This window comes from Heptranchias perlo, chromosome 34 (genome assembly GCF_035084215.1).
Source record: "Heptranchias perlo isolate sHepPer1 chromosome 34, sHepPer1.hap1, whole genome shotgun sequence".
In the NCBI taxonomy this organism is placed as follows: Eukaryota; Metazoa; Chordata; class Chondrichthyes; order Hexanchiformes; family Hexanchidae; genus Heptranchias; species Heptranchias perlo.
The window spans coordinates 13,657,997-13,679,931 of NC_090358.1; the positions used below are offsets into that span (position 1 = coordinate 13,657,997).

The 21,935-nt window shown below is 38.6% G+C and overlaps 1 protein-coding gene across 3 annotated transcripts in view; it reads right to left on the reverse strand.

Moving 5' to 3' along the window:
* Positions 1-4,506: 4,506 nt before the first annotated feature.
* Positions 4,507-21,935, reverse strand: part of atosa (atos homolog A) — an 80,398-nt gene continuing 62,969 nt past the window's right edge. For 2 of the 3 annotated variants that reach the window (XM_067971457.1, XM_067971459.1), the window contains 5 exons: positions 20,312-20,417; positions 13,953-14,111; positions 13,641-13,709; positions 9,578-9,777; positions 4,507-5,158 (listed from right to left, as the gene is read on the reverse strand). In XM_067971457.1, the coding sequence (XP_067827558.1) occupies positions 5,005-5,158; positions 9,578-9,777; positions 13,641-13,709; positions 13,953-14,111; positions 20,312-20,417 (688 nt within the window). In that variant the 3' untranslated portion in view covers positions 4,507-5,004. The remainder of the gene's footprint in view (positions 5,159-9,577; positions 9,778-13,640; positions 13,710-13,952; positions 14,112-20,311; positions 20,418-21,935) is intronic. The other variant, XM_067971458.1, reaches the window with a different exon arrangement.

The following is a 21,935-nucleotide window of genomic DNA, read 5'->3' on the forward strand; positions in this document are numbered from 1 at the left end:
AAGAAAAAGAATTGGAAATAAAGCTAGAAAATAATTGAAATATGCAGCTGGTCCATCAGCAATTGAAAAGAAAAAAGATCGGTTAATGTTTCATTGTAGATCCTTCAGCTACTTAACGGGAACAAAACATGGTGGGGGAGATGGGAAGGAAAACAACAACAGGTAGAAGTCAAGAGCCAGGAATGCTGACTCCAGCCATAGAGCAGTTAATGGGTTTATTTTCGAAAAGCTGAAAAGAGGTGAAAATTGGTGGATGGTGTACAAAGATAATTTCATTGAGACAGTGAAAATAATTTAAAGAATGAAAGGTCACTCAAAATAGCTAAGTTAGGCAGTGAAAAGGCATGGGAAAGATACAAACAAAAGGCAAGAAAGTGGGAGAAATAAACAGGGAAAAATTGTAAATGCAGGAAATCTGAAATAAAAGGTTATCAACATGACTTATTTCTATATTATAATATTTCAGTGAGGTATTCTTAGGGTGTAGTGTATGTCTGCTCCAAAAATCCTCGGGACGTAATCTAAGCAGTTACACTGCGATTGCGCCTACTGGTGACTTCCAGCGTTGAGCCTGCCAGAATTTATGAGGTTGTTGGAAAAGTGGCTAATTTGCATGAGGTTGTTGGAAAAGTGGCTAATTTGCATGAGGCAAGCACCACTAAAGGAACAACTCTGGCACCTGTCTTAAGAACATAAGAAATAGGAGCAGGAGTAGGCCATAGGGCCCCTCGAGCCTGCTCCACCATTCAATAAGATCATAGCTGACCTTCTACCTCAACTCCACTTTCTTGCCCTATCCCCACGTCCCTTGATTCTCTTAGTGTTCAAAAATCTATCGATCTCAATTTTGAATATTCACAACTCTCTGACTGAGGGAATTTTTCCTTATCTCGGTCCCAAATGGTCGATCTCTTATCTTGAGACTATGACCCCTGGTTCTAGACTCTCCAGCCAGTGGAAAAAGCCTCTCAGCAGCTACCCTGTCAAGCCCTCTAAGAATTTTGTACGTTTCAATGAGATCACCTCTCATTCTTCTAAACTCCAGAGAATATAGGCCCATTTTACTCAATCTCTCCTCATAGGACAACCCTGTCATCCCAGGAATCATTCTAGTGAACCTTCATTGTACCACCTCTAAGGCAAGTATATCCTTCCATAGGTAAGGAGACCAAAACTGTACACAGTACTCCAGGTGTGGTCTCACCAGAGCCCTATATAATTGCAGCAAGACCTTCTTACTCTTATACTCCAACCCCCTTGCAATAAAGACTAACATACCATTTGCCTTCCTAATTGCGTGTTGTACCTGCATGTTAACTTTCTCTGATCTGTGTACATGGACACCCAAATCCCTCTGATTGCCAATATTTCTTAGTCTCTCACCTTTTAAAAAATACTCTGCTTTTCTATTCTTCCTACCAAAGTGGATAATTTCACATTTCCCCTTTGAGAGGGGAAAGTTGCCCAGGCACCACCTGCCATGCCTCCTTTAGCTCCCTTGGTAAGGGGGGACGATCGAGATTTTTTTTTGAAAAATGCCCCATCCATGTTGCTTCCCTGGTCTCAACCCCAGGCTCACTTTCTCTCATCTGGAGGCTCAACTCACTTGGCATACAGGCCACCAGATACACTTGGTCCCAACTGAACCAGGCAAGCAGGATCTTCCAACAGAGGGAGACCCTACCCCAGCTCCATTCCTTGATGACATTTGCCTTGTCTTGGAACCTCTGTCCTCTCCTTACATGTTGGTAACTCCCGGAAACGGCGGAGACCCAGTGCAGCTGGGTCACCCCTATTTTCCGGTGGGTTCCGTCAATCTCACGCTGGAGTTACAGCAGGAGACTGGTGGGATTTCCCTGGATCTTCATTGCTTTTGTCTAGGTGTTTGTATTGGAAACAGAATATTAATTGGATATAAATTACTGAACTAAAATTGTAGAGATGTGCACATGGGGTTATCAGCACTGTATTTATTTCATAGCAGCATACCCTTTGTTCTTTTGACATTTATGAACAATTCTCCTTTCAATATGTACATGAAGCAGTATTTGGGTCTTTTCTGCACTTTTTACTTTACCCAATTCAATTTCTGCATTTTAGGCTACTCTTATAGATGAGTCTTAGGCCTCTAAGAGCAACTTCGCTGGCTCTGATATCTGGACATTTTGATAGCGTACCCAGGGTAATGAACAGAAAACTTTTCCTTAGATTTCATTCGCTAGTGGATCTTACCTGTGACTCCACAGGATTCTCATCTTCAAATGCGACAAACACTAAGAAAAAAACCTTCTTGTAGGCTTTAACTGCCAAAGCAATTTATTGAACAAGCAAATAAATAACACATAAATAGTAGATGTTGGACTATTCTAGCTTATCAAGGAGGAAAAAGATAAATAGTTGGTAATCTTATTGCTAAACTATTATTTTATAATTAACATATATATGTATATTTCATTCTTTTCTTATAATTTTTACCAACTATTTAAGTTAACTAGTCAGACCAGTTGCCATGAAGTTCCAGATCGACTGTGAGAGATTGTTGAACTCAAGGCTCATAAATATTTTCCAAACAGCTACCAGAGGTTATGGAGTTGAACTGTCAGCTAAGTTCAAGGGGAGCTGCCAGTTATGCATAAAACTGAACAAATAACACGGTGTATTTTTGTTTAAATTGTGTGGTTCGACTCCTTCAAGCCAAAAGCTCCAGAGACATCCGAACAGAGCTCCTCACGACATTTTTACCCAGTTGGGCTGGGAACATGATTTTGAATGCAGCTGGTTTTTAAACTGAAAATGACTGAATGAAAGGAGCCACTGCCAAACTAAAAGTGACCAAATGTTTCATTTTTGTTTAGTGTTGATTTGGTAATGACTCCCCGAATTTAGTCACGGAGCTTTATTTCTTTATTATTTGTATGTACCTTTAATTCGGTGCTTTGCTGGTGTTTTTAGTTACCTATCGGTGAGAGTTTCTTTGAATCTAAAATGTTATTCCTAGTTTGTAAGACTTTTTTGTTGAACGAAATAGCTCCCGAGTTTCCTGCCTGTTCCTCTCATACCAATTCCGCTGCCCCCTTCTTAGCTGGTGGGACTGAGCACCGTTTCTTAGATTTTGCACGGTTCACAAACTGCCAACTGTTGCTGGACTGAATTCTTGTTCTCTAGCCCGCATCTGTCAACTCGCGACATTTGTTGCTGAAAACCCATGTGGCCTGATTGAGGTCTTTCCTTTGGCACAACCAATTGCAGAAGGTTACACTGCCATTAAACAAGTTCCAATGAGCTGTGCCACAATGTCTTTTTGCGGCATGGAGAAATGCAGACTCATCATGCTAGCAATTAACTGTAAAAAGTTTTCTATTTGGAAGATTGTTGGTGGCAAAAATCGTTAAATTAGCAGGTTAACCAACAACAATTGCAAATTGATGAATACATAGAGATTACATAACAAAACATGATAGGATTACGTTGTATCTCGATATTTATTAAATATTCTTTGCATCACAGGCAAATCATTAAACGATTAAAGTTTTCCTCTTGTCTCTGCCATTTTCACCTGGAGTATTTTATAATATTTTCCCCACAAGTCCACCTATTTGTTGCTTGAAAAAAAAAAATCAGTTTACACAGAATGATGGTGCATAGTTTCACTCCTCCACTTTCCAGAGTTTCTGCATCAGCCTTGCTGCTACAGCAAAATGCTAGGCAGAGGTACGTCCCTGCAGGTGGACAGGCAAATTCAGGCAATTCTTCAACATACCATTTTTTTTTGCAATCTTTCTAGCATTAGGTAAATAATCCACCCCAACTTTTCATTAATCTCACCTTCTCTATGTGACCTACCTTCTGCCCTCTTGACCTCATCACCAACCAACTCCTGTATTTCTTTAGCCGAATGCTCCATTGTATTATCAATAGGTCCCTTCCCTTTATTAACACAAGTTGTTGTAGGAGCTGCAGGAGAAAGTTAAGTTGATGATGTTGATTGGTAGTGACTCACCTGTTGTAAGGATGTCTGGATGGGTGTACAAAGACATTTAAATAATTATTTAATTTGGACACTACAATTTTCTTCAGTGCCCTTGTGCTATAGAAAGGAAAGTTAACTACTCCTGATTGTTATCAAGTCACATTTGTTGGAAAGTGCTGTGTATGAACAATTGGTAAGAAAAATGTGATGTTTAGCTGTGGATACCCTCCACAATTGAAAAGCTTGATAACTCATTGTCTAGGTTCATGTCTGAAGAATGACCACTTGAGTAAGGTACTGGAGGTTTGCCAATGCCCCTGGAACTGTACATCAGCAAGAGTCATTGCCTTTGGGGGACGGGGAAGGGAACATTTGTTCAAAACTGCTCCACACTGGCTCAAAAAGAAGACAGTTCAGGAAAGCACAATCCTGGGACAGCGTGTGAAGACTGGAATCTTACATATAATTGAAAACACAATGTTCCTATGCACACATAGTCACTGACAGACAGACCAACAGACACACACACTTAGAGGTTTACGTATATTTTGTATATTTGTGTATTATCCATGTCAAAAAAATACAGAGTATGATTTTACATAGAGAACTTTATGCTACATAATAACACTAAACAGGACAAAAAATTACCTGTGCAATAAGTGAAACATTAATTTAAATATTAAATAAAAAGACAAATAAAATAAAATGTTTAAACACTAAACTACTTCTGGTTTTTACTATTGCAACACATCCAATAAAGTGGTTTGTGACTTCCATTGTAACAGTACAGATAATATTAGGACATCATGGTTTTCATTTCAGTCTACTGCTCACTTTAAGTACAAGGGAGTTTATTCAAAACACTTACACAAGACTGGTCCACTGTCTAATAGGTGCTGGGGCTCTAAAAGACTAGTACCAATAATTTCTCACAATTATGTATTGTGCATTATTTTATTTCCATTAATTAGCTGAACATGTGCCATTCTCCAGAAAAAAAAAAGAAAAAAAAGTCCTAAAGAATACAAAGGTTGCTAACATCGTGCTGAAAAATGAGGATTTGTTGGAACCTCTGTGTAAGATTTTAATTCATATGCAGCACCACTGTCAACTTCCATCGACTTGCGAGAGAAAAGGAGTCTGACATCTCTATGGAGGTAGATCTTTCCAGATTTTGAACTCTGGAACCTAGAACATATAAAATAATCTTATTATTCATTCATCTGATCTCGTATTATTACAAATAGAGTAAATGTCTGATATGGCTGCTCACCTGCTAGAAAACATAGATAAATATGCCCTTTATAACATAAGTTTTGTATGGCTCTCAAAAAAAGTTATGGTGGGGCCAGGTCTACAATACTACAAAGAACTGTTGTTTAGATGCTTTTACCAACAATGAATCCAAATATTGCAGTAACCATCACAAATCTGGTCCAGATAATTTTTAAATAATACACAAACTGTGGGAGAAAACTTAACATATTGAGTACTGAATTTAATTTGGAACTTTCATCTGCAAAAAAGTTTGTGTAAAAAGCAGGTGTACCCCAATAGACAGACCGTACATCCATTGTAGATTCTTCTATGCACACAAGGAGAGGGAATCCTCTCTTGGCTTTTATACTCTATACCTCTTGTGATAAAACTTATAATTCCATTAGCTTTTAATGCCTTTATCAACCTGAGGTGCTGTCTTTAATATCCTGTGAACCTGTACCCCCAAATCCCTCTGCTCGTCCACAGCACCGAGCATACTTCCATTCAGAGTATCATTACTGCTGTTATGTTTTTTTAAACCAAAATAAAATTTACTGACTCTGAATTCCATCTGCCACTTTTCAGCCCAGCCGCCCAACCCTCCCCATCTTATCACTATCCGGTTGCAACTTCCTTCAGTCTTCAAAAGAATTGACTATACCTCATATCTTGGTTATCTTGACAATTTTGACACCGCTCCCTCTATGCCTATATTCAAATCTTAGATGTACAGAGTGAACAGAAGTGGCCCCTGAACTGAATCCTGTGGGATACCATTAACTACTTCCAACTACTCGGAAAAACTGCCTTAACTGCTACTCTCTGTTTTCTCCCTTCTACCCAATTTTCAATCCAGTTTGCTATCCCCATCCTAATTCTATACCCTTAAATCTTCCCCAATAAGCTGTTGTGTGGTACATTGCCAAAGGCCTTCCTCGAGTCTATGCACATTACATCCACTACATTTCTCCAATCTACCACGTTTGGTACCTCCTCAAAGCATTCTACGAAGTTTGTCAAGCATGAATGTCCTTTTTGAAATCTGTGCTGGCTACTTCTCACTATTTTCTCTTTATCTAGATACATGATAATTTCATCCTTAAAAATATTCTCACATATGATATGTACACGATTGCCTGTAATTACCCGGATTTGCGCTAGGTACTACACCGGCACACATCCACACTCCTTAGAGTCCTGAAATATAATCTGTCGGGCCTCAGCAGTTTCCTCTGTCATCTCCCTCAGGATCCTGGGATATATCCTTTCAAGCTCTGGAGCTTTGTCTTCCTTTCACCTAACCAACTTTTCTAAAATTTTCATCACATCCATCATAATATCACTCAACTCTCAACCACTTCAGAATTCACCTTCACTTAGATATCCTTTTCTTTAGTAAAGACCAATGCAAAGTACTTATCAAATAACTGTTATTTTTTGATCATCTACAAATTAACAATCCTCTACTGACAGAGGTCACACTTAGCTTTCAACAATTCTCTTTTTAAACTGATATAATTGTGAAATACCGTGCCTTTTGACATTTTCTGAAATTTTTCCTCATACCCCTTCTTAGCTTTACTTATCCTGCTCAAGATGTTTTCTTATTTTCAGACATTCTCCTTTAGTTCTCTCATTATTATTGTTTTTATAGTCCTCTTCTTCAATTTTAATTGGTTTCTAGCCTCATTATTTATTATCCATGGCATCCTGAAATTACTAATTTCCTTTTTTAATGGAATACACTCATTCTGTATCTTTGCAATCTCTTTTTTAAAAAAAATCCCACTGTTACTCTACAGTCCTGTGTACCAATTACTCCTTCCACCATCCCTGCACCCTTCTCTGGTCCTGGCCCACATCAGTAAGTTATCAAGTTAGAGTGAATGTGGAATTGTTCTGTGATGGTTCAATGCAACTACTGCAGTTTGATAAAAAGCCCTGGGATTGAACTCATGTCAAAGCGGAGTATAATCGTATCATTATTGATAGGAGCAAATTGTTTACCTTACGAGCTAGTATAAGTCTTGAGAATTATGTTAATCTTCCTCTGCTAGAATGCAATCTCTGATTGCTACTGAAACTGCTCTGATGGAAGGACTGAATCATATTAAAAAAAGGAATATCCACAAGATGCGTATGGAAAGAATCACGTGATTTCCATTTTGTATCTTGTTTTGAAGAGTTAATTATTTTTTGACTTCAAAAGTGTGCCTTTAGCCTGTTTTTCAGCAAGCCTGAAAGCTCTAGGGTTAAGCAAGTGGTCATTTAGTGTATTTAGAAAGCAAATTGCAGAACTGAAACATTGCTCTGGTAGGATCTGGCTCAAAGATGCATAAGGCATTATACTAGATAAATTCACCCCACAGTACTCGTCTCCCCTCTCTTCCTCTCACTACCAACTTGGGGCCAGGGCTGCCATAACTATACACAACATGCACGTCCTATAGACAGTGCATCATCACCTAGCAAAGTCCATGACTGTTGCCATTTTATGCAGGTATGGTCCCTCTACAGTGGACGGCTGATGAACGGAGGATGCATTGCTGGATTTCCAGTTTTATATCTATAGCTATCATTTCAGGATATTATTTGACATCCCAAGTTCCCTTTATCTTGGGATACGAACTACGGTATTGAGGGAAATGTAATGGTGCTGGATGCAGCAGCCACTTTTCCATAACGTTTTAAGATTTAGATGGAAAAATGCAAATTCCAGTAAGAGAATATCAGATATTTGCATTGAAAACAAAGGCATGACAGAAAATGTTTTCCTCCATTGCAAGTAGCAACAAGACTGTCTGACTGACTGTGCTGAAGAAAGGGGGAAAAGGTTTTAAGTAACTTCTCATTCAATTCATTTTTATTTTTTGTCATTGGACACAAATTGCTGTATAAAATGGTCTGCTAGAAACTTAGAGGTTTACAGCACATAAATAGGTAATTTGGCCCAGTGTGTCTATGGTCACTCTTTGTCGCAGTAATCCAAAACCAATCTCATTAATAAACAAATTCCTTTAGTGTTGTTAACTGAAATTTTTTTTTAAAATCAGTACTCAAATCATTGTGGAATTAATCCTAATAACAGAACAATACTGATGATGACAAAATTATTTGAGATCTTACTACCAGGTAAACCTGGCACACATACAAAGCAAAACAAAAACCACATTTAGTTAAAAAAACGATAAATCACTCGGTGGCAGTTTAGCAAAACTGTTTTGTCAACTGTTTAATCAAAGATTGAACTGAAACTCAGGTACGAGTTGAAAGTCTCTCCTCTGTGTGACCTGTCTCAATCCAGTTCCTAGATATCAGTTGCGGCATAACAGTCCATAATTTATTAATCTAACGAACAATATTCAAGTGGATGAAAGATGGAAATGTCATGTAGATGTGGTATGGCAGGCTTTTAGGCTAGGCCTTAGGCAGGTCGTAAGGTCAGTGTAGGAGGAACCTGCAGTACAACTGATCTGTATACACGTGGTTAAAAAGGGGAAAAAAACGACTACCAAAGTCTTCTCCACACCCCCCAACCCCCCCTCCCCAAACATGAAGTTCACATCATTATCATTATGAAGCAACAATGAAACCTGTGTGTGAATTTCTACTTTTTACAGGAGAGACTTGGTTTATTTTGCACAGGCATATTCAAGTCAAATTTCTAAATTGAATCCCATTGGAAAATCCTGGTAAATCTAAAACTTTTATATACATGTCTTATTTTTATTCTTCATTTCCTCTTGGCACTTTTACACCTTTTATACACTTATGTTAACACAATATTACAGGTAGAATATATCATGCAACATGCATAATGTTACACTATGCACAAGAAAGAGGCCTAATTTTATCAGCAGAAGGCTTGAACCACACTATGTTAGTTCCCATCTCCAAATAGGGATTAGTTTGGCTTTGTTCTGTGCTGAACAGGATCCATTTAGTGCTGATGCATAACCCCTTACTGAAAAATTACTGCTTCAGTTCTATCCCAGTCTAAGGAAACACTAGTTTCGTGTGTTGTTGCCCTGTTTTAAGCAAGTTCCAGGCTAAAAGGAACAAAAGCACAGCCCAGGTTTCATGTTCATTTTTAATGACGACTATCAGTCAATGCCAGGAAGCAATTAAAAAAAGAACAGGATTTTGTTAGGCTAATTTCTCATGGAGTAAACTATTTTAAATTCAAAAAGGTGAAAATACTTTGGCCGCTACAAGCTAGTTAAAGTGCCTTTTTTTGTGGAAACTAAGAGAATCATAAATAATGCACGTCTGTTCAAACAGAGAGAAATATCTTACTGCTAACACCAATTGCCATACACTGTAAAAACATTTTATTTTTATGGTTACCTCAAGTGTACGAGGTAGCGAAGTATCCTTTCTTCAGTCTGGATTACATTTTCCTTATTGGCATGTCCAACAGTTTCGCGTTTCACAGGAACAGAAAATGTTCTCTGTCGTAGGAATGTCTGGTGATTGGCTGGCATATCTCTCAAGTCATAAATCACTACAAACATCTTAACCACTGTCTTGTTTGGATTGAATAAGGTCTGAAAGATAATTTACATTTATCAGCTGTAAAGGCTATAAAAACAGATAGAAGGGTTGCATAATGTATCTCACAAAATGACAAAAGAATGTGTGGGTTATGAATAAATTTGATCAAAAGCAGAATTAATGTGCACAAAATGTAACAGCACATTTAGAGAATCAAGAGATAACGGTTTTAATACCTGTCCACATTGCACAATGATCTACTTATTATTATACTGATTAATGGCAGTACAACGACATGAAGTTTTAAAATTCTTTTACAAGTATGGTTTCTATTTTCTCCCAGTACATCCTGGTCACCCGAGGCTATGTACCAACTGAGGCTGAGCATGCGTGAGAGAAATCTCTGCGTCTTTGCTAATGCCACTTTAAGGTTGTAAGTACAAGATATGAAAGAATAGCGCAGTGATAACTGTCCTGATTTTTCCAGCACTCCCAGAGATGGAGAGGGCACCCTGCATTTGCTGCCTCCTCACAACAATGTGGTGGAGATTGGCAGCTTTCAGCAACGTAGGAGCAAATCACACATGCATTCACCACTGTGTGTGTCATGTGCTAGTCCTCCAGTGTGTAGCATCGCCATGCTGCCCTATGTCACACAAAATTAACTTATTCTAAAAGGACAAAAGAGTACTAAAATAGAGGAGTATATACTGTTAATACTGTAAAACTTCTGTATTTTACAATGTGAAAATGGCCTCACAATTCATGAGCACGAGTTACTCAAGTCTCTTTAGGATTGCAATGAAAGATCATATTGAACCTTTTGAGTATTTTCTATTTAAAAATGTCATACACATATCTAAGCAGTGACATTAACTATTTTTTTCTTTTCTTGTACCGTAATAATGCAGAGGTACAAGTTCCATCGCTAATATCCATTCTCATAGCCTTACAATGCATTGCAATAATGTGACAGCATTGTTCTTAAAACAAATGTTAAACTAATACTTTTATTATTTTTTAAAATTGTGATACAGATATGATTAAATTATTAAACTAACTTATTCAATATAAGTGATATGATTTTCCAGCATCATATAAACATACCCAATATGGGGGTCGGTGTGATTTGAACCTACTTTAAAGGGAATAGTGAGTTTCCATGCCGGTTCAATTCCTGGAATGCATGGGGTCAGCGTCCCCTGCAGTTCCATTTCACAGCTACCATATGGCTACTGAAACATAATTATGTCGCAACAAATAAAATGAATTATTGGAACGCAGTTCTCAGAGGGCTGTCTAATTTAATAAAGTATGTGTCAACTTGGCTTGGTTGATGGCAGTCTCACATCTGAGCCAGAAGGTTGTCAAATTCAAGCCCAGGACTGAGGAATTGCTGCATTGCCACAGGTACCATCTTCCAGATGAGACTTCAAACCGAGGTCTCGTTTGCCTTCAGATGGTCAGAGAAGATCCCTCAGCGCCAATCGAAGAAGAGCATGAAGTTCTCCCATTGTTCCGGTCAACATTACTCCCTCAACCAGCCCCATTAAAAACAGATTAACTGGTCATTGATCTTATTTCCTGTACACAAACTGGTTTCCATGTCTGCCTACATATTAACAGCAACTGCATTTCAAATGTAATGCAGCGCATTTGGGATTCTCTGAGGTCGTGATTAGGCACTAATTAAATTAACAGACTTGCAAAAATATTGTTTTTTGGAAATGTGTGCCACTATTCACACAGTTGTGGATCAGTGTTTATAGGCACCTGGATAGTGATTAACGTGATAACACATTGATAATGCATTGTTTTATAACAGTAACCTACTGCACAACTGGGGGGAAAACACTTGATTTTCAACAAAAACAGACGACTTTATTGAGCATTTCCTAGCCGTAGATTCCAGCAATTTCATCATGTTTCAATCAATACTGTCAGTTAACTTGTCAAAATCGATGAAAAACTTGGCAACCAATGCAGTTGTCATTTCTATCCACAAAAAGGGAGACTCTAGTAAGCCTAGAAACAACTGAGGAATCTCACTGATATTAGTGCTTCTTAAAAGGTGGTTCTTCACGTTATCACAGCCTATATATCAAATGCTCTGTAGACCTGAAGAGTAATCAGAAAGGAAGGGGCTGGTTCTGCTCTCATACCTTTATTCGCGAATACTGAACACTGCAAGAATCAGAAAAACCCACTTACATTACTTTCAGTATTTTTGTACGGCCTTCAACTTGGTCTCTAATGAAGCCTTCATGGAGAAGCTGGAAGGTATGGGAGCACAATGACCAGATCTTGGATGTTATCCAGCTCAAAGAATCAAGTAAGGGTGGATTGACTCACTGAACCAGTCTCTCTTGAAAGACGAGTGAGGCAAGGTTGTCCACCGTCTCCTGTCCTAATCAATGTTTTCATCAATGAAATGCTGTATGACATTGTTTGAGATGGACTCAGAATGTATGCTCCAGACATTTTTACAAGTATTGCATTGCTCTTTTTCACAGATTTTATTCTGTCATTGGCAGTCTCACCTGGAGATCTATTACACACTAGTCATCATCTCAATCAATGTGCAAACCAGTTTAATACGGTGGTGAGTGCCCCAAAAAGGAATATTATGGCTTTACATAGCCCAAAAGAGGATCTCGGTAGGTACTGATTGGAAGAAACAAGGGGTACTTGTTCCAGTAGTTTATACCAATACTTGGGGATCCTGGTGGATGTCAAAATAATCCTGGACACAGTCTTTTGGGATCATGCTAAGAAGGTGAAAATGACACTTAAAAATCTTTCTCGTCTTTATTCAACGACAACAAAGCCCCAATCCAGGTTCAGCATGAGACATGATTCCAAACAGTTTTCTTTCACGGTTCAGAACTCCAGAACTCCTAAGCATACAATGGAAGGGCTTCCTCCAGCTCATGTGCAAGATCCAGAACAAAGATGTACAATTTATTTCCACTTTATGGGGGTAATTTTAACTCCTCCTCCAGGTTGGGCAGGACAATGGTGGCCAGGGCGGGGGGGGGGAGGTTAAATTGTTAAAATTGGGAAACCCAACCCCAACCTACCGCAAACGCGCCGACTTCTGGTTTAACCAGGGCAGGTTGGGGGTTGGCCGGGTAACCCGCACAAGAGGCGGATCAGTAATTATAATATAATATGTTAATGAGACTCCATGCTTCAATTTTTGAACAAAAATACAATATTTGGTACTTGAAAGGAAAAAATTTGCAGGGCTACAGGGATAGAGCAGGCAAGTGGGACTAGCTGGATTGCTCTTGCATAGAGCCAGCATGGACTTGATGGGCTGAATGGCCTTCTTCTGTGCTGTAACCTTTCCACGATTCTATGACTAAAATGTTATTTTCCTGTTAATAATGTCTTCACTTTTCCGTTCATTTTGGCAGCCATTTGGATTTGACGTCCCCCGCGATTGCTCCCCCTCCCCACCATCCGATTGCTCCCCCTCCTGCCATCCCATTGCTCCCCCTCCTGCCATCCTATTGCTCCCCCTCCCCGCCATGTCTCCAGTCCCCGACTGCTGCCTTCTACACCAGGCTTTCTCGCCCAGCAGCGGACAGCTGGCTGCCGGGTGGGAAAAGGAGTAAAAAAAAATTCGGCAGGACCTCCGACTTTCTGGTATTTACGAGTTTCCTGACTGCTGACAGGTGCCCCCGCTCCCTCCCCACAAATATCGGGGCCTAGCTCTCATGGCTCAATTTGCAATTCTCCACATTTTGGAAAACTCACTCATTTCAAAATGACCAAATAAAAATTTTGTTCTGTAGACACTTTCACCAAGACTGAAGCACAGAAAACAGAAAACCTTATATTGCAAAACACAACCTTCAGTAAACACCATCTCACACTGCAGGAATACAAATAGAATTCTAATCTAACTTACCACTTGTATTGTTCCTGATGGAGGTACTCGATAGCCTCGTTTTCCCAAGGATTCCAAATTAATCACACCCTACAAACAAGTAATCCTCAATTTAGAACAGATTGTTTAACAGGAAGTTCCAGTTGTCAAAAAAAATCAATGAACTTGATAACTGATAAAGAATCAATTTTAACATACCCATAAAGAGCAAAAATTAACAAATGAATAAATGAGTGATTTACCAGTCTGAGAGATATGTGTCCTAACCAATTACTGCTACACCATGACCTTGATCACAAGTCTTTAACTACAGGAATGTGTAATAACACATACCATGTAGGGTGATGGTGCATTATCGTCAGAGATACTGTAGAATGACACTTCAACTGGAAGAGTCATGTGACTGGGACAGAATGTTCCACTTGCTCCCACCTCGGCTGTAAAACCATCAACAGCTCCTAAAGGTTCCAAGCGGAAATTCAGGACGGATTCCTGAGAACATTAAAATACATTAAGGTTAGAGTTATTAGGCAGCTTGGATCAAATTACATAATTTTTTTCTGATTCAATACATAATTATTCCCAGTAATTAACTGCACAAAATATCTGATCAAGTTCTTTCATTAATCATACAAACATTACAATGTCCCAGTATTTAATTAAATCATCTTATTATAACAAATCAGTACTCTGTTTAACCTTCAGTTAAAAACAGTGAGATCCACCAAATAATGTTTCCCATTTTTTGAATGTTTCTATATATTATTCTATGAAATAACTGATGCTAGGTAGAAGGCATCAGCTGTAGTCCAATCTTGAAGTTCTAAGGATATTCATAAAATGCTTACGCTGCATTTATAGTTGATATCATCAGAACTGTTCAGTTTACTCACAGCCATGTAACTCCCTCAGCTCTATTATTTCATAGCTACATAATAATAATGGTATGGTCCTAAAAAATACATATGATCTATTTTTTATGTTATTTTGCAACTTCTCTCTCAATTTTTTTAATGTAACCATTTTCTGCTTGGGCTCAAATCGCAAAAGCTTTTACAAAAGGCTTTAATTTTAATATATACAAAATTCTACTCTACTAAAAACAGGACCTGTTCAGGACAACTTTTAAATACTTCAGGATGAATAGGGCTTTTAATGTTTCACTCGGAACTGAGGTACATTCTGATGTGGACTAAACATAACTGGAGATAGTTTTCTGTTGCTGTTGAACAGGATTAATGCTGGAGGCAAGTGCCAATATTCCAGGAGGACTGGGAGATAAGCTGAAACCACCAGTTTTTCCTTTGGTGCACTACTACCCTTTTATCTGATCAAAAAAAATGAAGTTAGAAAAAAATATTTTTTGAAAAAATCTGCCATTGTTTATTAAAGCCTTGTTAATCAGCATTCAGAGAAAAATGTGGCAGATTTCCATCGGGGGAAATTAAACAAGTGGGTAGTAATTTGCTCACCTGCGGAGCCTGAGTTAATTCAAGAATGGTGCAGCTAAATTCTTTGGTGCCGTACCTCTTCAACAAGGATTTTGCTGCAATTGTTCTATTAACAAATTCAGCGTCTGTTTGATAGGAGAGAACTACCCTGGAGCACAGGATTTACAGAAGACCAAGTATCCGTCGCACCCACAGTTTAAAGTTTACTGCACCGCCTTACCAGCACTTTAATCAGCTGAGCATCATCTGCCCATGAGCTCTTTAAATGAACCAGCGGTGAACGGTTTAAAAGCTCTGAAACACTGCTCAGCTGTATATTCCATTCGCCCTCATGAGAAATCAACAACTCACAAAGTTTTATTGTTTGAATAAATTATTACAAATACAAAAATGGCCAGAACTAACCAAAAAACTAACCAGGGAAGCAATGATGTGCATAATTTTTCAAACTTCAATTGTAGATTAATTTTTTCTTCTGGTTTCTGACTCAGATTAATTACACACAGAAACGCACTTTAGCTCTAAAATTATGGTTCTATAAATCAATCTTTCGAAATGTGTAAATGGCCATGTTATATATATTAATTTTTTCCTCTGTTTAATTTGCTAGTTTCCCAATCTTTGGAGCTGGATGAACATCATTGACTGTTGCTTGAGTAGTTAAGTGGCTGTAGAGATGATTATTATTGCAGGCAAGTCCTGACTGGCCACGTTTCTGCTGGCAAGGCCAACAAAAAGGAAAGGAAAAGGCTTGCATTTAACAAATCTCACTGAACCAATGCACAAAGAGGAAAACAGAAGAAATTAGCGTTTCTATTCATCACCGTTAAAATAATTTTAAGAATGACAAGCTTAACACCCTGGTTTCTAAAAGCAGAAAACATCTCATAAAAAAGCCTTGGTTTCTAAAAAAAAATGGAGGCTTGTATCCTTTGTGATTTAGATCAGTATTAAGGATAGGTACAAAAAATCTCTATTGTAGCAATATAACTTAACTCACTGTGTACGAAATTAACTAAAGAATGTACACACCTAGATTCCTGTTTATTCTGGTTTTTCATGCTTCCAGTATCCATTGCAAGATCAGTAAGACCAACAGCAATCATTTGGCAAACTATTGCTGCGAATGACAATGCACCCTGAATATATCCTCATGTAGCTTCCAGACTTCACCTGGACATGCAACAGCCAGGCAGGCACATAGAATTATAAAACGGTTACAGCACGGAAGGAGGCCATTTGACCCATCGAGTCCATGCCGGATCTATGCAAGAGCAATCCAGCTAGTCCCACTCCCCTGCCCTATCCCCGTAGCAAGTCATACAACATCAAAATATGTACCACTCTGCAGTCTCCACATACATCATCACTGCTGGGTATGCCCAAAATTGGCAAAAGAACGAACAGAAAGTTTTTTTTAACGTGTATTAATACACACATCACTACGACATATATAAACATAATGCATGCCAAGTATCAGCGATTTAAGAAAAATATAAACTATATTGGAAATTGCTTTAAAAATAACAGTGACCAAATGAAAGAGCAAGTTCCAGCGTTTGCACATGCACAAACGCAGAAATCCGAAACTTGCTCTTCCTGGTTCGCCGGCGATCTGTCAGCTTCGCCTTAAAGGGATATCGCCGGCTGCAATCAACAGACCAGTGCCAACTTGCTCTTCTGCCCAGCTGGAAAGTAACTAATATCGCCTCAAAACAGGTATGCTTAAAAATACCAGGTCTAAACTGAGTTTTAACAGCACGGTAAGTCTTAATGACTGCCAAACAACTAAAAATTAACTTTTATAAATGTGGAGTCTCATTACTCCTTATTTTAATAATTTGTGGTCATTAAATTTTTTTAAAATTAAAAACATTTTTAAAAATTCTTTCCTTCTGTCTGTTATTTAATTCGATTATTTCTTACCCAGTCTTTTTTTTTGCTGTCTATAACTGTTTTTACAAATGATTTTATTGTTGCAGCTTTCATGTCTGGTTTTTACATGACAGCTTGTTTTGACTCTTTGTGGCTTCTCAAGGGTGCTGCAATCTGATTGGTCGAGGGGAGAGATCGATCCTCTTGCTCCTCCCATGGGTCCTAGCTTCACTGGAGCTAACGCTGGGCTCTTCTCAGCTTCCTATTAGAGGAAGTGCCCGCAGTAAAGACCGTGGTAAGTTAGTGGGTTGGTGTAAATCTATGGAGCGGTGAGCACTGTTGGTTCGTTACTCAGAGCAATTTCTGGCCCATTGTGTTCTGGCTAATTTGATTTGAGGCACTCATTTGTTCATGCAGCTTGACTTAGTTGCTTATTTTTCCTAAACTAAGTTTCCTCAATATATCATTTCTAGATTTTTTTGACATCTAAAACACAAAATATGATGTGTATGCTTTCAGGGATTCACAATGCAGTTGAGATTGTTGTAATTGACAATTTCTTCCTTAAACTTTAAATCATATGCTACCTTTGAACACGCAGTTAATTTATGTGTTACAAATAAATTAGAAGTTACTTCAGCAGTGCACAGAGCTAAATAATTTCTCCATCAAAGAAAATGGGAAATCATCAGTTTTCAATTCTACTTCTTGATGTCACCTTTTTTGGTTTAGGCCGCAATTAGAACTGCATGTCCAATTTTGGAAGTCTTACCATGGTAAGGATATCAAGGCCATGGACAGAATGCAGAAGTGATTCACTTACCTTTACCTGGGATGACAGGCTTCAGTAATGAGGATAGATTAGAGAAACTGGGGCTTTGAGAAAGTGGGCTCATTAGAACAAAGGTCAAGAGTTGTTCAAAATTATGAGAGGTTTTGATAAAGCAAATAGGGAAAAACTATTTCCATTGGTTGGTAAGTTGGTGACCTGATGGCATGAATTTAAGGCCCTCACTAAAAGATCAAAGGGAGAGGTCAGGAGATTTTTTTTTAATGCGTGGATTGCCCTACTAAAAAGTGGTAGAAGCAGAATCTATGGACTCGATATTAAGCCCACCACGAGGGGCGAGGGTTAAAAATAAAAAATAAAAAAAACGGGGCAAGCGCCCCAACCCACTGCATACGTGCCCGTTACCGTGTTATGGCGGTGGGTTTTGAGGCATCCGAGTGTCCGACCGTGAAGAGGTGGGACACCTTATTAACATATTTAAATTGGGCTCCCTTGGTGCAATTGGGAGCCAGGTTTAAATTTTACAGATACTGCACGGGTTTCCCAGTGAAAGGGAGGAAGGAGCTGCCGGCTCCACAATGTAAGTGCCTTTTACAGCTCTCTTTGTGAGCCAGAAGGAGCAGGAGTGCTTCCCCCCACCAGCCCCTCAAGGAAGCCTTCGGCCTCCCCTCTGCCGATCGCAGCCTCGTTCTCATCCCTGCTGCAATCGCCGACACCCCAACCCCCAATGTCTCGCTCTCTATGCCGCGATTGCGGCTAACCTCTTCCCTCACTCCCCCAAAGCCCCGATCACCGACCTCTCTCTCCCCATCCCCCCCACCCCCACCCGATTGCTGGGGACCGTCCCCAGGGTTCCCCGGGTGCGGCCTTCTGCCAATGGTTTTCCCGCCCGGCAGTCAAATTGGCCGGCTGCCGGGTGGGAAACGGAAGAAAAAAAATGATAGAGGTCCAACCGTTAAATTCGGCAGTACCTCTGCGTTCCTGTCCTTGCCGGGTTCTTCGGCCGTTTTCGGCCTCCCCCTCACCATCCCCGCCTCTCCATAAATATCAGGGCCCATAACTTTTAAAATCGAAGTGGAGAAATATTTGAAAAAGAATCATTTACAAAGATATCAGGAAAGGGCAGAGAGCTGACAAAAGCTGACATTGGGCTGAATGGCCTCCTTCTATGCTGTAAATTTCTAATGATTCTATTTTCTTGAATCCCAATCTTAATCTTGAATAATTTCTCAAATCTCAATCCCAGTACTAGCCACAAATACATCCTATTTTACATTGCATAGTGAGAATTGTTGATGCCATATTAACACACAGCAGGCACCTAACAGAAATTAGAAGGCCTCAGTTATACTATACATGACACTTTAATGCACAAAATGCTTGTCTCCCAAACAGCACATTATAGAAAGGGTGTCAAATGTGGTTTAACTACAGCTAATGTCAATTCGAATAAATATCATAATTGATCACAAGATATACCCTTGCACTTTTCACACAAGAAAAATAAATCCTCCAATTCTTCAATCCTAATCCTCAGAAAAAGATTGCAATTTGTGAACTACTACTCGGAAGCTGAGATTTTTAGGCATAAAATGTATAACCATATTACAACCTGTCAATATTCGTCATAGTGTCTTTTAAAATAATGTATTTCACATATATAGCTCTGCAAGTTATACAATAATGCCTCACGAGCCACTCAAGCCAAAAGTACTTTAAATTCCATATTTGCTGTACTTAAGAGTACCTCCTTCATTTTCCAAAGATTCTCTTTTCCCTTTGAGATGAACATCTCTGCTTAGGCCCATATGGCAAACCACTTTAAAATTGAGAGGTGGAGAAGGCAAAATAGTTCCAGTTTCTTTTGTTGTTACGCCCATATAACCTTTCACTTTAAAATGGAGAGCTCCTGATAATCTTCTTAACATATAATCAGAAAATCCTGCCGTATGCGATTCAGGAGCATAGAGGTGTCCTAATTGGCTGAAATGGGTCTGACTATTCAAATTCAAAATAACCACTTTGGTAATGTGTTTTAATTCCTTTGAGCTTTTTACAAACATTTAAAAAGCACTGGGGCTATTGAGAACTGCAATACAGGTTTGGGACATAAATCATCAACGTTGAGTCATTTATTCTTGAAATCATATGTGATGCATAGCCTACGTTCTAATGTGAAGAAGGGGTCTTCCATTATTCTCTCTGAAGCTGTTTCCCCAAGCTACTGTACACTCCAGTATAAACACAATCCCCATTGAACATCAAACAACCCGTTAGTAACTGCTGTGGCATTGCTGGTTATCTTTTGAAACATCTACACAAACAAGTAGTAAACTTGAAATATTTGTGATCCTACCCAAATGTGTAACATGGAAAAATCACCGGACTAAACTCTGAACTGTCCAGCTTGTATATCCGAGAAATGTTGCGGCAACTGTAGATTTGAATAAACCTAAAAAGGTCTGTAAAACTCATTCACAGGAATCTCAAAAACAAATAACAGCACTTCAACTCAAAAAAATCGTTCAAATAAACTATTTCTTTCTGAATGACACGTGTGCATTTCTGATTTGTACCTCAAAATTTCCAAGCAGGCTTAGACTAGTTGCTGGTGGAGCACTAACACTCAGGAGCTGCTTCCGATGGTCAGCATCATTCTCTGGTCTTAAATACAGTCTCTGGCTATAAAGAAAAAGAGAACATGACATAAAAGCAAATATCTTTAGCCTTTGGTAGGTGGATTAAATATAAGAAACCAAACATTGTCCTCTCTATGCAAGAATTTATGCAAAAGCTGTGTAAGCTCAGAATATATTGTTAAAAATCAATTAAGGATGAAAAATTTAACATTAACCCTTAATCAGTTCAAATAAATAGGTAAAAATATTTCTAATAGGTTTCAACAGCACTGTCCTTTCTCATTGACAACATAAGTTGCCCATAACCATGTAATCTTGACAACAGAAATGACAAAGTTTAGAATGCGCCATCTGTTTTCAGAATTTTGTTCAGATCACCCTCCTCCAGCTTGCAATTCTCTCCATTTCATAGAATCATATGATACAGCACAGAAGGAGGCCATTCCGTCTATCGTACCTGTGCCAGCTCTTTGAAAGAGCTATCCAATTAGTCCTACTCCCCTGCTCTTTCCCCATAGCCTTGTAAGTTTTTTTCCCTTCAAATATTTATCCAATTCCCTTTTCAAAGTTATTATTGACTCTGCTTCCACCACCCTTTCAGGCTGTGCATTCCAGATCATCATAACTCACTGCGTAAAAAAATGTTTCCTCATGTCACCTCTTTTTATCCTTCTATCTTTTTGCTGGAGGTACTTATGTTAGTAACCAGTACTGATTTCAACAACAACAGCTTTTTGCACAAAAATAGTGGATCATAAAAAAAAACTGCCATAAATATAAAATTTATAAAATAAATATTGATTAAAAAAAGCACCACTGACTTGCCAGCAGATGGCGCTCAACTTTATTAGCAGTCCTTTTATTAAGGCACAATATATCACACTAACATTGCAGAACACCAAGTTTTCTCTGTAACACTGTCTTTGGAAGCAACATAAAATGTATCTCATAGCAAAGGGTGTGCTATAGAGTGGGGAAATGTCTGACATGGACTTTTTATTAAAGAGAGAGCTGTAGGTCACATGTGTTATACCAGAGGATTTGGTATATCCAAATGGCTGATTTTATATATATATATATATATATATATATATATATATAAATTAGGGCATAAATGGATCATTAAATATATCACAATGAGAAAAGTGGCATCAAGGTGCTCCAATTCAAATGAGTTAGAGAGCTAGGGTAATAAGTCTTAAGAAGAAGATTAGACCCACAGCAAATATAACTCTCTGGGTAAGTCATCCTAATAACATCCTGCTTAAAGCTTGTTTCAAAGTCTCTTGACCGAGAAATCGCAAGTTGCAATTTGCTTGAGTGAATTTAAGGAAGGGAAAGAAGTCAATGGAACAAAACGTTCCCAAATCAAAACAATGGAATTGTTTAAAAACAGAACATAGCCAATTTATGTAATCGGCATTTAACTTTAAATACAATGCACAATCCTCAAGTGCAATTCATTAGAGTAGATGAGTGAATTGCCTATTAAATTTAGTATGCATCCTGTATCAAAACACTGTCACTTGAATCCTGAAGAATGCCACTTTGTGTTTTTTTA